This window comes from Harmonia axyridis, chromosome 6, assembly GCF_914767665.1.
Source record: "Harmonia axyridis chromosome 6, icHarAxyr1.1, whole genome shotgun sequence".
NCBI classification, from domain to species: domain Eukaryota; kingdom Metazoa; phylum Arthropoda; class Insecta; order Coleoptera; family Coccinellidae; genus Harmonia; species Harmonia axyridis.
In genome coordinates this window covers 25,829,823-25,844,140 of record NC_059506.1, presented here as the reverse complement: position 1 = coordinate 25,844,140, position 14,318 = coordinate 25,829,823, and the positions used below count along the sequence as shown (strand labels likewise).

The 14,318-nt window shown below is 35.1% G+C and overlaps 1 protein-coding gene across 12 annotated transcripts in view; it reads left to right on the top strand.

The window, feature by feature from the left end:
- The window catches only part of LOC123683444 (tight junction protein ZO-1), a 91,826-nt gene that overhangs the window by 52,862 nt on the left and 24,646 nt on the right, over positions 1–14,318 (top strand). For 11 of the 12 annotated variants that reach the window (XM_045622501.1, XM_045622503.1, XM_045622494.1 and 8 more), the window contains exons 2-3: positions 12,884–13,047; positions 13,134–13,375. In XM_045622501.1, the coding sequence (XP_045478457.1) occupies positions 12,884–13,047; positions 13,134–13,375 (406 nt within the window). Of the gene's footprint in view, positions 1–8,532; positions 8,569–12,883; positions 13,048–13,133; positions 13,376–14,318 lie in introns of those variants that run through there. The other variant, XM_045622498.1, reaches the window with a different exon arrangement.

The following is a 14,318-nucleotide window of genomic DNA, read 5'->3' as shown; positions in this document are numbered from 1 at the left end:
GTTTTAGATGAACTGACAAAATAAACACACTGTAAACAATCTTAATGTCAGATTTGGATCAAACCATTATAGAGGAAAGGTGTACCAACTCACACACCAAAAAATTCAACAATCTTTTCAAGTGGTCTTTTCAAATGGTCAATATTTCCTTGGCAGAATCTATAATGATTGAGGATATCCTAATGATGACAAAACTTGAATTTTAATGAACGGTGTCGGCGAATTAAAGAAAGACATGCCTTGACAAGTAGAACATGCATTTTTATTTGTCTCTGAAGTTTTCAGGTCATCAAGCACGTCAAACGTGAGAAGAAATGTAGGTTTTTATTAATTAGTATTCGATTCAATGTGCTTCAACTCTTCCAAACTCATCTAGTTTCAATAATAATTGCGTAGTGAATATTTACCAAACAACATCTATTCGATAATCGTGATTAACACCAGTTGATTTGTATTTGCGATAAACATTGGAAATATCAATATGTGATATCATTGATCCAGTCAAAATAAAAATAATAAACTAAATGACGTAAACACAACAATCATATTCTTAAGTTGGCTGGGCAAGGTGATTTCCTGCATTGTTTTGTTATAGTTAGATGGATTTTGAATAAATTATTGATATTTACCTTTAACAAATGCAACTTACTATGAGACAACCATAAAAATGATAGTATTATCATTACTAATTCGACAGATATACATAAGGTCACTTCCAATCGATTGAATATTCAAGTCATGGTAAAAATGACTTTAACATTACGAAATTTTGCTATAAAATAACTAGTAATTGGTTTTTGCAAATGAAGCTGGCTACTTCTGATGACTGAAAGTTAGAAAATTATTAAAATTAACAGAGGAAAAAGAGTAGAACACTAGTTCAAGATTCGCGCCATTGGAATCATTTTCAGGTAATATTTCACCTAAAATATATTGCCTGGAGAAATTATTCAACAAAAGGAAGTTATGGTTGGAATTGTAGCAACTAGGTACTTAAATTTCTTCTAAAAGTTACGATTACTTCACACTTACCTTTCAGTCTCTCACGTTTTAGTATTTGCCTTCTTTAAATTATTGCTTTACGATACTTACCGAAATCTATTTTGTAATAATAAAAATAGTAAACCAGAACTTCAGGGTCATAAATAAAAGGACACAAATGTTCTGTAAAAAGTCTTTCTAATCATTCAGTTGGTTAGTAGTTTCATTAATTGTTTGGAACCTTCTATATATTCTTCTTTTGACAAGCATTATCATATTGTTTACTTAAAGTTAAACCATTTCTTTTCGCACGTGATTTCAGTTTATGCCCTTTTCTCTATAAAAAACATTCCTTACCATCTACATTTTACCTTCAAGGATGTATAAAACCGAAAATCGAATGAAAAATTCGTTTGTATGCCTTTCAAAGCATCTCCTCAAAAATGTAATATTTGCTTGCAAGTTTCAACTCACTGATGATGAATAACTCTCAAACGGAAATATCTTGAAGCTTGTAATTTCACTTTTGCTGGTGCTTTTAGCTTATGAAGATAGAACTGTAGTAGTACAAGTAGTAAAAGTAGTACAACTTTGCTTCCTCGGTTTTTTTCCGAAATTCGAGGCATTATTGTAAAAAACTGGTTATACATTTATGATTCAAAGTATTGTCCATCGCTTGCCACTACTTTCTCCCATCTCTCGGGCAGCGTACGAATCCCGCGTTGAAAAAACTGGTCATTTTCGATTCACGAATCGATTCAATTTTTTAATTCTTCATAAGATCGGAAGTGCTGATCAGCCAGACCGTTTGTCATTGATCAAAATAATTGATAGTCGGAGGAAACAACGTCTGGTAAATACGGCGGGTGGGACTTCCCATTTCAACGTTTCCAAGTATGTCTTGGTCACTTTCACAACATGGGGTCGAGCATTGTCATGCTGTAAAATCACTTTAACACGTATCTCGTTGTATTGCGGTAATTTGTCTTTCAATGCTCGGCTCAAACGCATTAATTGCGTTCGATAAGGATCGCCTCTGATTGTTTCAGTCGGTTTTTATCAATTCATAATACACAACGCTGTGCTGGTCCTACGAAATATTGAACATGACCTTGGAACCGTGAATATTCAGTTTGGTCGTCGACGTGGATGCATGGCCGGGATATCCTCCTGATTTTTTGCGCTTGAGATTATCGTTATGAACACACTTTTCGTCTACATTCACAATGCGATGCAAAAATACCTTACGTCTTTGCCTTGCAAGCAGCTGTTCACAAGCAAACAAACGCCGTTTAACATCTCTCGGTTTCAACGCGTACGGCACCCAGTATCCTTGTTTCTGAACTTTCAAGCGTTTTGAAATGGCTTGTTGCGTCACTTCCAATGATCCTGTCAATTCTTGTTACGTTTGGCACGAGTGTTGATCAAGTAAAGCCTCCAATTCTGCATCTTCGCAAACCTTCTCTCTTCCTGGTCTTCGACGTCAAAACTACCGTTCTTGAAGCCTTGAAACCACTCTCGGCACGTTCTTTTGCTAATAGCGGCCTCACCATAGGTATTTGAGAGCATTCGATGAGCCTCAACCGCAGATTTCTTCTTTTTAAAGCAGAAAATTAAAACCTCTCGCAAATATCGAGAATTTGACTCGTAAGTTGACATGTTTAATGGAGATTAACTTTATGTTTATAAATACTTGAGCTTATTGTATGACATCTACGATCTATTTATTTCGACTACCACTTACCGCTACAGCCATCTATGGCAAAACGACGGCAGCAAAGTTGCACACCTAATATATTTTTCAGAACATAAAATTATATTACATAATAAAAACGTTATACAGGGTGTCCCATAAAGACCTCGTCAAACCGAGGGAGAATATAGATCAAAGGATAACCCACCTGCTATGACAAAAATCCTATTATAAAATTCTTACCGTTTTCGAGAAATTTTTTTTCGGAAATAATGAATTTTTGTCCCTCTCAATAGTTTTGTCTCAACGGTTGGTACAAGTTTACACCTTTTTGGTTATTTTTTTCAGTAAAATATTGCTGAAGAATGATATTAACGTTTACATTAAAAACATCCTCCGAACATTTTAAAGGTGGGCTGTGAGAAATATTTTTATTGAAAATTTTGGTAGTGGATTATTTTGTTCATGAAATCACTATAAAATAGACAATTTATTGGTGTAATGTGCAGCAGTAGCTCTGTACATTTTGGTCCCACTACGATGGGCTAAACTTCATGAACGAAAGAATCCACTACCAAAATTTTCAATAAAAATATTTCTCACAGCCTCCCTTTAAAATGTTCGGAGAATTTTTTTAATGTAAACGTTAAAATCATTCTTCAGCAATATTTCACTGGAAAAATTAACCGAAAAGGTTTAAATTGTACCAACCGTAAAGACAAAAATATTGTAAGGGGCAAAAATTCATTATTATATATTTAAAAAAAAAAAATATCTCGAAAACGGTAAGACTTTTATAATGGGAATTTTGTGATAGCAGGTGGATTATCCTTTGATCAACATTCTTCTTTGGTTTGACGTGGTCTTTACAGGACACCCTGTATAAAAACGTAAAGCTTCACTAGGGGTCGTTAGGGAAGATCATTAAATCTGAAAGGTTTATCAAAATGTTGGTCATTTAACAAAACAATTAACAGTTCTCTCAGATCAATTTAAGCGAAAGTGGTGATCATGCTTTGAGAACCTTTAATGATGATAGCTTTGACAACTTTTCTGTAGATCAAGTTGCCACAAACAGAGCGTTAATTTTTCCAAAAGAATCCGACTTGCAACCGGGCTAAAGTCATGAATACCGGCCACGCTTCGGCTCCTCCGGTGTGAACGTAGCTTAACACATAATTTCGACAACCAGAAACAAATTGATATGCGACATACACACACATCCGCATAATCTTCATATTTTTCGTCTGCAAGAGGTGCCAATTATTCGATAGAGATCAGTGCCGATGTCTGAGGCACAACAAGTACCATTGTTAACTGTTCCCATGAAAACAGGAAGTCCATTCATTTTTGTTTTCGTCCAGAGGGATCATTAAACGCTGTCCAATCGGCTTCAATTGCCTAGCTGTCTACGTATTAATAGAATATGTCCCGAGGGCTAAAGTGCTATCGCTGTCTGTAAAAATAAACGTACTGCATGTGCATGTCATTGGAACATCTTCGCTCTGATGGATGGTAGATGGAACAGGAAGCGATATGTGATCCGTCGAGACTTTTGGGGGTATTTTTTTTTTCGAAAAAGTCACGAACTGGTAATAGTACATTGTTTATTTAGTTGTAAAAACGATACTTTCCTGGATGATTTAAATTGTTCGATGCGTTAGGCTGAGACCAAAAAAGGTTCAGGAATGTGCTTTTACTACTTTCTCTTAAATCGCCATCAACATCATCATAAATCAAGAATTTTTTCAATAAATAAAGATTTTCGATTACAATTCTATTGCCTATCCTGTCCCTGTCAATCGATTCGTTTATTGTTGTGACAAAAGTCAGATTTGATATCTACTTATAACCCAAAAATATTTGAAATGGATAGTGATGACAATGGCGTAAATCTTTTTTTTTTCTTGCGGGGGTATTCGAAAAAAAATTCGTTCGGTACACATCAATTATTTTATCAGAACATAAATACTTATAAAACGTATGCATATACATAGCAAGGAACATTTCAAAAACAACAAGAAACTTTTTCCCGTAAGAAAACATTTGATAAATTTGTGAGCATAATAAACAGAAAAAACATAAATATAACATGCTTACAAACTAATGACACAAAAATAATTTTTGTAAAAGATAAATAAAATCATTTTTCTACTCCCCATACAGAAAGTGACGATATTCGTACATTTCGCCAACCATGTGATTGCATAAAAACTGTGCAACGTGAAACTAAGAAACTGTGCGATTTACTTTACCGTAAACAGAAAGTACGATCAACAACCAATACCGTAGCATCTGTAAAGTAAATCGCACAGCGAATAAACAATAAGATAAAACCTTCAGTAGTTTCCACGGAAGTCCAATCGACAGTCAGTTGAGTGATCTGAACACGATGAACAGAATCCAAAGCGAAGAAAAACACAACAGTCAGCTGGCAAGGTTATGTCATCAGTATTCTGGAATGCGCAAGGTATAATATTCATTGATTACCACCAAAAGGACCAGACCATCAACAGCGATTATTATATAGCATTATTGGATCGTTTGAAGAATGAAATCGTTAAAAAAAGGTGCTGTTCCATCAAGACAACGGCCGTGTCGCAAATCAATGAAAACAATTGAACAAAATTGCATGAATTGGGCTTCGAATTGCTTTTGCATCCACTGTATCCACCAGATCTGGTCCCCATCGACTTTTTCCTGGAAAAAACCTCATAAGAATGCTCGGTGGAAAGAAATTTAGCGCCAATGTAGAAGTAATCGCCGAATTTTGAAACGAAAGACAAATCGTACTACAAAAATGGTATCGAAATGTTGGAAGATCGCTACAATCGCTCTAGGAACTATGTTGAATGTTAAAATCGAATTTTGCCAAAAAAATGTGTTTTACTATGGTAGACCGGGGAATTTTCAATCAGCCTGTTAATATAGTTATTGTTCTTTATAATACCAATTCCAAAAATCTCCTCTTCATATTCGCAAACCTTCCTTCACTGAATCAATATCAATTTCCCTATGGATGTATAATAAGGCCAAATATTTCCTGACCCATTGTTGATCTGAGCCAAGTTTTCAACCTCTTCCATAGTGAAAAACTTCTCCAGAGCTCGCCACACTTACATATTGCATTACAGATCAATCAAATATAGTGTCAAGTAAACATTCGGATATATTGACTTATCGCAAAATTTTGGTGCAGTCAATGCTGTATCTGTCAGATTTTCAGTCTGACTAGTGCATTTTTCATACGACAACTCTAATTCTGTTTCCATCAGAGTGAAAACGATATAATTTTTTTTTATTTTAATTCGAATTCCGCTAAATTCGGATCAATCCAATGACTGTGATACAAAAAACCGAAAACATGGGGTAAGTGTAAAGCGATGACGAATGCAAAAATCACAGTTTGCAAAACTAGTGGCGACAAAGCGGAATATGATAAACTTCGGAAGTAGACTAGTGGTGCAATAAAAGTTGTCATCTTAAAAGCTGTAATAAACTCATAAACCATTAAAGGGTCCGATTTTTATTACGTGCCGATTACAGAGAAAAGAAAAATAATTATTGGTTCATTTTTATGGAAAAACGTTCGTTCTTCGTCTTGGCGAGAATTCTGAAATATTATTTCTACTCATTTTGGAAGTCTTTGGGGACAATTACCTCCAGTACCTCCCATATCTGAGATATGATATCTCAGAAAATTCTAAATTAGGAGCTCCTCTGGAAGGCCAGAATGATAAATATAAACCGAAAAAATAAAAGAATTCAGTCTGATGAACAAATCAAGGCATAAATTACGCAAGACTCGATCACATATAATTAATGGATAAGGTGCGTTTAACATTTAAGATTATTAAAGTTACCTAGATATTTATGTGCAGTTTACATTCTAGTTGACCGTAGTATCTGATGCCGGAGAATGTCGCCATGATGAGTTATGTATCAACTGAATTTGAATGATATTGAGGATTTTGGATCTAAGCTTTTGATCTAAAAACTTACCCAATAACGAAAGTTGAAATTTGCGCTTTTTCTTTGAATATTCCTTTGGGAAAGGTTGTAATCAAGTAGCAGGAATGAATACATTAATTTTGGTAAAAAATTGCAAATTTTTTAAAAACACATGAATAATTCAAAACACTGTTTCTGTCGGTCATCTGCAACTATTTTGTTCAATACTGCATAAATATGCGATATGCAAAAATAGATATATTCAATTGGGAATCCAATAAAAAGATTGATGGGTCACCAAGAAAAAACTTTTTCCTACAACTGCTATGAAAAGTAGCGTATTCTGCATAGTTTACTCAATTGCAAAACCACGTATTGCGCATACTGTGGGAAATATTATTCCCCACGGTACTTTGCCCACACCTCCCTTGGTAGACCAATGAAATTGGGTTTTTGAGTCGTTTCTATGGAAACGCAATAAATTAGCACATACTGTCAAAGAAGGTCATTTTGATTTGAATCAAGTCCATTACTTGAATTATTGAAATTTGTGCAGTTGTAGGAAAAGTATAGTGTGCAACATGTGGAGAAAGTCCTTTTCTCGCTCGTGTGTTCGCGGCACTCGCCTTTCAGGCTCGTGCCACAAACTTCCACAGTCGCGAGAAAAGTTGGACTTTCCCCACTTGTTGCACAATATACTATTGTTTTAAACAAATGGTATTCTATCAATGTGAAAGTGGATTTGGTGAGAAATTACAAAAACTAAAAAAAGATACATGAAAACAAACAGTCAGATGTTAACAGAAAACAAAGAATATATTCATGGAAATATATAGAAAAAAAGAAACAACGAATAACAATTAAATAATTCAAAAATAAATAGAAACACAGTTGCCACAATTAAAAAATTCAAAGGGACACTAGGTAGGGTTATATCATAAACATAGAATAGAATGTTACACTACTTATGTCTATGGTTTACACTTCAAAATGACGTAATTCGCTCTGATAAGTGCTTCAGATAATATAGCTGATTGTTGTATTTTACACTTCTATTTGATTGAAATTCTCATTAATCTCCATGTTTAAATTAAAACATTCATTTTTCAGAATCCTTTTAACATATTTTATTGTCTAAGACTAAGAGTCCTAAGAAAATTTGAAAAATATAAGAAATATAAAATATTTCAAGAGAAAACTGAAAGCTTGGGTGAGTATTAACACAAGACTTCAAATAATGAATTTAATAAGAAACATACAGATAGTAATTCAATTCGTAAATGGACCTGATGATATATGATACCCTGAAACTATTCACCTGATTGGAAAATACTTATACCTTATACATATTCCCTCTCATGATTTACTTTGTTTGTTTTCATTTCTCTTTCCTTAGTTATTTAATGTATTTCTCATTGGTCATTTTTTAGAATTATTATTCATTTAATATCGCGCACTGGTTATAATATTATAAACCTCAGCGATGTAATTAGTTTATTAGGTATAAAATAAACTTTTTCCTTATTTCTTCTTCTTCTTCTAAGACTCTTTGATATGGCCATCTAGCATATTTCTCTTACAAACTGGTAGACGAGTATTTGTAGTTGCCTCCTCTCATGACAGTTTCATAATAACCCTCTCATTTCTCACAATTTCTTGACGTTGCTCAGATTATACCGACAATTCCTTTCCCTTTTTATTTTAGAGTATTTAGACGTAACCTGATTTGACGCGTTCGTTGATCCCTATCGCAATCGGATATCAAGGAATGGGACACTAGCCAGAAACTTGTCAAGCAGCTGTGTGAATAGTGTTATTTCTGGTGTTCCAGAAGTGAATCTTAAAATCAATTGTATTGCAGTCCCATTGAAATTCACACCTGACGAATGAATAAATGAATTATAATAGCGGTCAGGATTTGAATGAAAGCATCAACGAACGATGTAATGTATCCTTTGACATTTAAAGAATCATAAATTCATGAAATTCCTAAAAGAGATACTCGTTCTGTCTGCTTCTTAAATAGTGGTAGTTATTATTTGTTCTACATACGTCGCGGTTAAAATATTCTATAGCGTGATTATAATTTTCTGATTTCACTTTTTATGTTTTGTTTGTCGGACATCACTTTTGGGTCATTATAAAATGTTTTTAATAAGATAATTCATTTTGATATGGAAAAAATAACGAGTATATTTAAAAAGAAATCAATCGATGTTTATTTCATTGTAAAAAGGAAGGTATATCTTTAACAATGGAGAATTATATCAGTCAAAAGACCACCACGGCTACTGTTGCAGAATCATATCCTTTTCATGGAATTTTCTATGACCAATTCGCATATTTGCAACTGTATGTCCTCGATAACCTCACGAATTCCATCTTTGAAATCTTGAATCGATAGTTGCGCATTGACATATACCTTATCCTTCACTTGGCCCCCAAAAAAAGTCTATAGGTGTTGAATCACAAGATCTCGGTGGCCAATTGTGATCACCTCCTCGAGAAATAAAACAACTAGGAAAATTTTCTTGAAAAAGTTTTGCGAAATGCGACTACAAAATTTTCATCATTTCTAATAATAATAATACTTTATTGCCATAACAAAGTGTTACATCATTTATTACATTGTGCAAAAGGTGAGCATATCACTAAAGCGATATCTACCTGCCTACCTCCTGCCTACATTTCTATTGTGAATTTGAACAATTTCAGTGCTTTTTTGAGCCGTGTTTCGTTCAATTGTTGAATGTCAAAAGATGAAAGCTTCAGAAGTGCCCTGATAACGGGCTAAACGAAATGAAACCTTGCTATACATACATGGAAATTTTTTCTTTTTGTGTTGTTCCAGCATATCTCTATTGAATGTATTTTTCTTTAGTAAACTGTAAAGAATTTTTGAATGAATAAATATATATTATTGGAAAACCCTATACCTAAAATCGAATTTTTAGTATCGCTGGAGAAAAATCAATCATTTGAAATTTTTTCATTCTCGGCAGCACAGTTCATGAATCTACCAATGAGAAGGCAAAAATATGTTGTTCAGTGTAATATTTCAATATTTATTTAAGCGTACTAATTGAATTGATGAACTAGTGCACTTGAAGCCATCACCCAAAAAAAAAAACAAAATGTTGAAAAGAAATGGATCATGATGAAACTTGGAACATAATTTGGAAAAATTTGACCACGAAATTCAACTGTATGTTTCAAAATGAGGGGTTCAACAATAAACTTCTGATAAACCCTTTATAGTAATTAAAAAGCCAGCACTTTATGTATAAATTTTGAAATTTGAGCTAAAATAAAAAAAAAACTATAAAACCTGAGTGTAGTTTAAACCATTACATAAAAAGGACCACAGATAAGTGATGACAAGTGACAAATCAGAATTTTATGGAGATTACGAGTATGATAAAAAATTGGGTATTCTCACTCGAAAAACAGGGTGGTATCGTGTTTAACCACTTTCGGACCAGCCTGTAAAGTCTAAAATTATGCGTTGAGTACTGTCGATTTCGTCAATATTTGAATCATTCTCCTAGCCAAAAATTTCCAATAGTTATTGACCGATCGAGCACTGTTGATTCACCCTTTATTCTTACTTTATGATTTACCTTTGAATTTGAGCACTTCAAATTGAGTTAGAGGTATTAGAAGAAGAATTAAGTAGAATAGATGGAACTTATAAACAGATTTTGTTGGTTTTTGTTAATGAATACTTCCCCTATGTTATTATCGACATTTTTTAAAGAGTTGCCTTCAATTCTTTCATCTTTCGGTAGAAGACCCTGATATTAATATTAATATTTTGTTTTCTGCATATTTGACATCTATTAGGGCGGCAAACAGCCCAGGGCGGCAGTTTTGCTAGCAACGGTTTCTCAAAAATCCCCATTGTCACAACTGATCTGAGTCATCTTTTAAAAACGTTTGTTATTTCCGCTTCCAACGGCCTAGCCGATCTCCTACAATGCTGAAGAAGCCTCGCCCATATCGTAGGCGCACTCATGCATCAAAACATCCAGTTCGTCCTCTAACCATCGACCTAACGTTCGATTAAATCCATAAAATCCAAAGGTGGGCGATTATTTACCTACCATGCAGTTAGTAGGTACCTAGCGACATAAATTGACGGAGGTGTAGCCATGATTACTCGCTATTGGTCAATAAATTAACCTCTCTCGGTGATGACGGACGGGTCCTCAAGGTCGACCCGATGAAATCAATGTAATTCGAGCATCTGACAGCGGTGCGAGCCTCTTGAAGGCCATCATCTATGGTGCGGTCGTCTTTGTTTCGGTGTTCCTGATCTCATTGAGGCTACCGTGGTGTAATAATGACGATTGATTGTTTGTTTCTATGTTGGACGGCTTGATGTTAGTGTTGAGTCGATTTTGGTTTGTTATTATCGGTAATAAATCTTTGAAATCTGTTGTGGATGCCAAGAAATTCAAACTGGAAGCGAAATTGCTGCGGATTCAATTCTATGGTTCATTGTTTGATCATAGTTCTTTGTTCTGAATGAAATATTTCGGTTTTTAGTCTGCCGAAGATGGAGCAAGATTTGTTGTAACTATGGTTCTGCGACTGTCTTGTCTGTCTGCCTGTGTGTGCAAATATTCGCTTCAGCTTCAACTTCTGCAATTTTCATACCTTTTTTATATTGTTTCGTAGGTCGTAGGTGAAATAATACGAAATTTAAGTTTCCTTGCAGAAAACACTTTTATTCATTAAACTTATTAAATTAAAAGAACCCAAAAATATAAACTTTTTTGAAATAGAAACATAAATTAAATCACTATGAATCATAACAAAATAGAAAGTAGTAAAAAATAAAGTTTATTAATATTGAGAAGATTGTTTGATTTCATAATTTTCCATCCAGGATCTTAGACACATGAGGCATCTCATAGATTTGTCGCCTAACCTATTGCGGGTTTTCGTAACTGTAAGAGCAGCTCTGGAAAATTGTCTTTCAACAGAAGCTGAAGATGCTGGCGTTGATGAAAAATCCTTGGCCATTTTGGCCAAGTTTGGAAAGATATTTCTGAAATTACCAAAATCTACAAAAAGATTTCATAGAAATGGGAGAAAACTACTAATGAAGTCACATTGGCGAATGCTTCAGTCTCTCGGCGGTCGAGGAATCCTCTTATTCAGTCTAAGCGTGTACGAGATTGCAGAAATATATGCCGTGCGACGCATATCAAGCTCAAGTCATATCAAGTAGCTAGATATCAAAATATCTAAAATCAAGTCAAGTCAAGCTCAAGTACCTGATTTTCAAGTCAAGTAGTTGGTTAAAATGTTAAGCTAATTGGCTTGATGAATCCCTAATAGGGTTCGTGTATGCCTTATTTGAATGTTACCTCTCCTGGAGATTAATTCGCTTGGAAAAATTTCACGAACTCACAACATAGACATATTGGACTTGTGCAAAGTTGCACCATCCTGCTAGAACCATATTATTCGGCTTCAGATCTTTCTGCAGAATGCGCATTCAAGGCACTTCCACGCTTCCCAATGGAGAAGTCGGGATGATCACGAACAAATCGATTAACCTCAATATAAAGAAATTTCTTCAAGCTTTAGTCGCAAAATAACCATTTTTGTAAAATTCGCGTACGCAGATAGCGCGATCCGCTCCCGAGAAACTCTCAAGAAGAATTAAATTCCCAAGAGCCAGGCTACCGATTGACATGTCCCTCCAAATATAAACTTTATTTTGAAACACCTTGTATAATGCGTTCCGAAAAAATTAAATTAAAAAACACTAATAAGCTGAAAAATTACCAAATGATTTATCTACTAAACAGTGACATCATTTAATAGTATTTCTTTCTCATAATTTATTTCTGGAGTTGCTGAGCCCAAAAAGCAGAATGAAAACGGTTTCCATCAATAAAATGCGCAAATGCGCCATTCACTTTTTGTTCTTCAAGAATCCCATTGGTGGTGTTGTTTAGTCATGTAACACTAATGACTTATTGTTTACTTCCACTTTTATGTCACCCGCGCATTTTTATGATAATTGCTCGCAAACAATAAGATATGTTGGCTAAATAGATTTAAGGTTTTGTGGGAATTTAGAAAACCATCAAACTATTGCAAGGTGACAAATCGGGGGAGCGGGAAGGCCAATTGTTCAGACTTAAATCGTTCATACACCATGCTATTAGTATATTTGCTATTTCTTACATAGTTAATTGAATAATTGTGATATTGTTTATCAGAATACTCATTTCCTTGCAGGACAGAGGATGGGAATACAAACAAATCAACGTGACCCGTGTGCCTGGATATGGTTTTGGTATTGCCGTATCAGGTGGAAGGGACAATCCACATTTTGCATCAGGCGATCCTAGCATAGCAGTCAGTGACGTATTGGCCTCAGGTCCTGCAGAGAGGATATTACAGTAAGTTACCGTCATTGTTTTCAAATTCATATAATCTCTTCTAAATAGTTTTCAGTTCTCTCATCATGTATCTTTCTTCTTTTCAGAGTTAACGATAGGATAATATCTGTAAATGGTATATCGTTGCAGAATGTCGACTATCAAACTGCAGTACAAGTACTGCGTGATTCGGGTGATACAGTTAGTTTAGTGATAAAGAGAAGAGTGCCACAGCATAATCATCAACATAGTCTCAGTGCCTTAAGTGCTAGTTACATAGGACCTACCCCAAATGGATTCAGTGGGTTACCTTCCAAGGTTACCCTGACGAAAAATTCAAAAAAAGAAGGTAAGATCCTATACTCATGACGACAAATGCAACACCAAGAAGGTTTTGCGACCAAACTTGGCAGAAATCTTCAACTAGCCGAATCAATATGTAGAAATTAAAGATTTTTTTTAGTAATAACGTGTTCCACACCCTCTATCAGTTTGATGCTCTCTCACTTTTGGCATGGATGTGATCCTGAAGTATTGTATCCCAGGCAATCTGTTGTAGTGACTCTGCATGCCCTAAAGGTGGCGTTGCTGGCTTCGCCACACTCTTTAGCGAGGCATCGATGAGTTCATGAAGAATCTCGCATTTGTGCAGAGTCCCCTCTCCACGATGGTGTGAGAGGGTGTGTCTTGGGCAGAGATCGCTGGATAGCCCAACTGATGAGTCCACCAGTGATTTCGGGACCAAACACCGTAATCTCTTGGGAGAGGGAGCACCTTTATGCCGATGAGCTTCTATTGTTTGTGGAAGATTGGATATTTGATTTATTTTTTCTAATTATCATGTACCACACATGTTCGATGGGCGATAGGTCGGGAGATCTGGGTGGCCAGGGCAATATTATTGGCGAAGAGCTGCATATATTGCCTTGCAAGATTAGGACTGGTTTTATCCTATTGAAACATCGAGTATTCTAGCTCCTGGAGAAAAAAAATTATCATATCGCTGGGCATTCATATTGCCTCAGATGAATACCAACTGAGACCTGCTGCCATAAACAATATCATTCCATACTCAAAAAAGGTCTAATTCGACGGTAAATTGTACGAAGTGTTCTGGAAGCCCTTCATTTCGAAACTATTGATTGACTATTGATTTTGTATTCGAGAATTGGTCTCTCTATGCCATTAATCGAAGATGGCGGTTTGGACCTCATTTGTTTGACTTGGCCTTCTATTTCATCGTCTACGAAGTTCTTTACCTTCTCTAGACTATGCTCAATAACATTGTACCA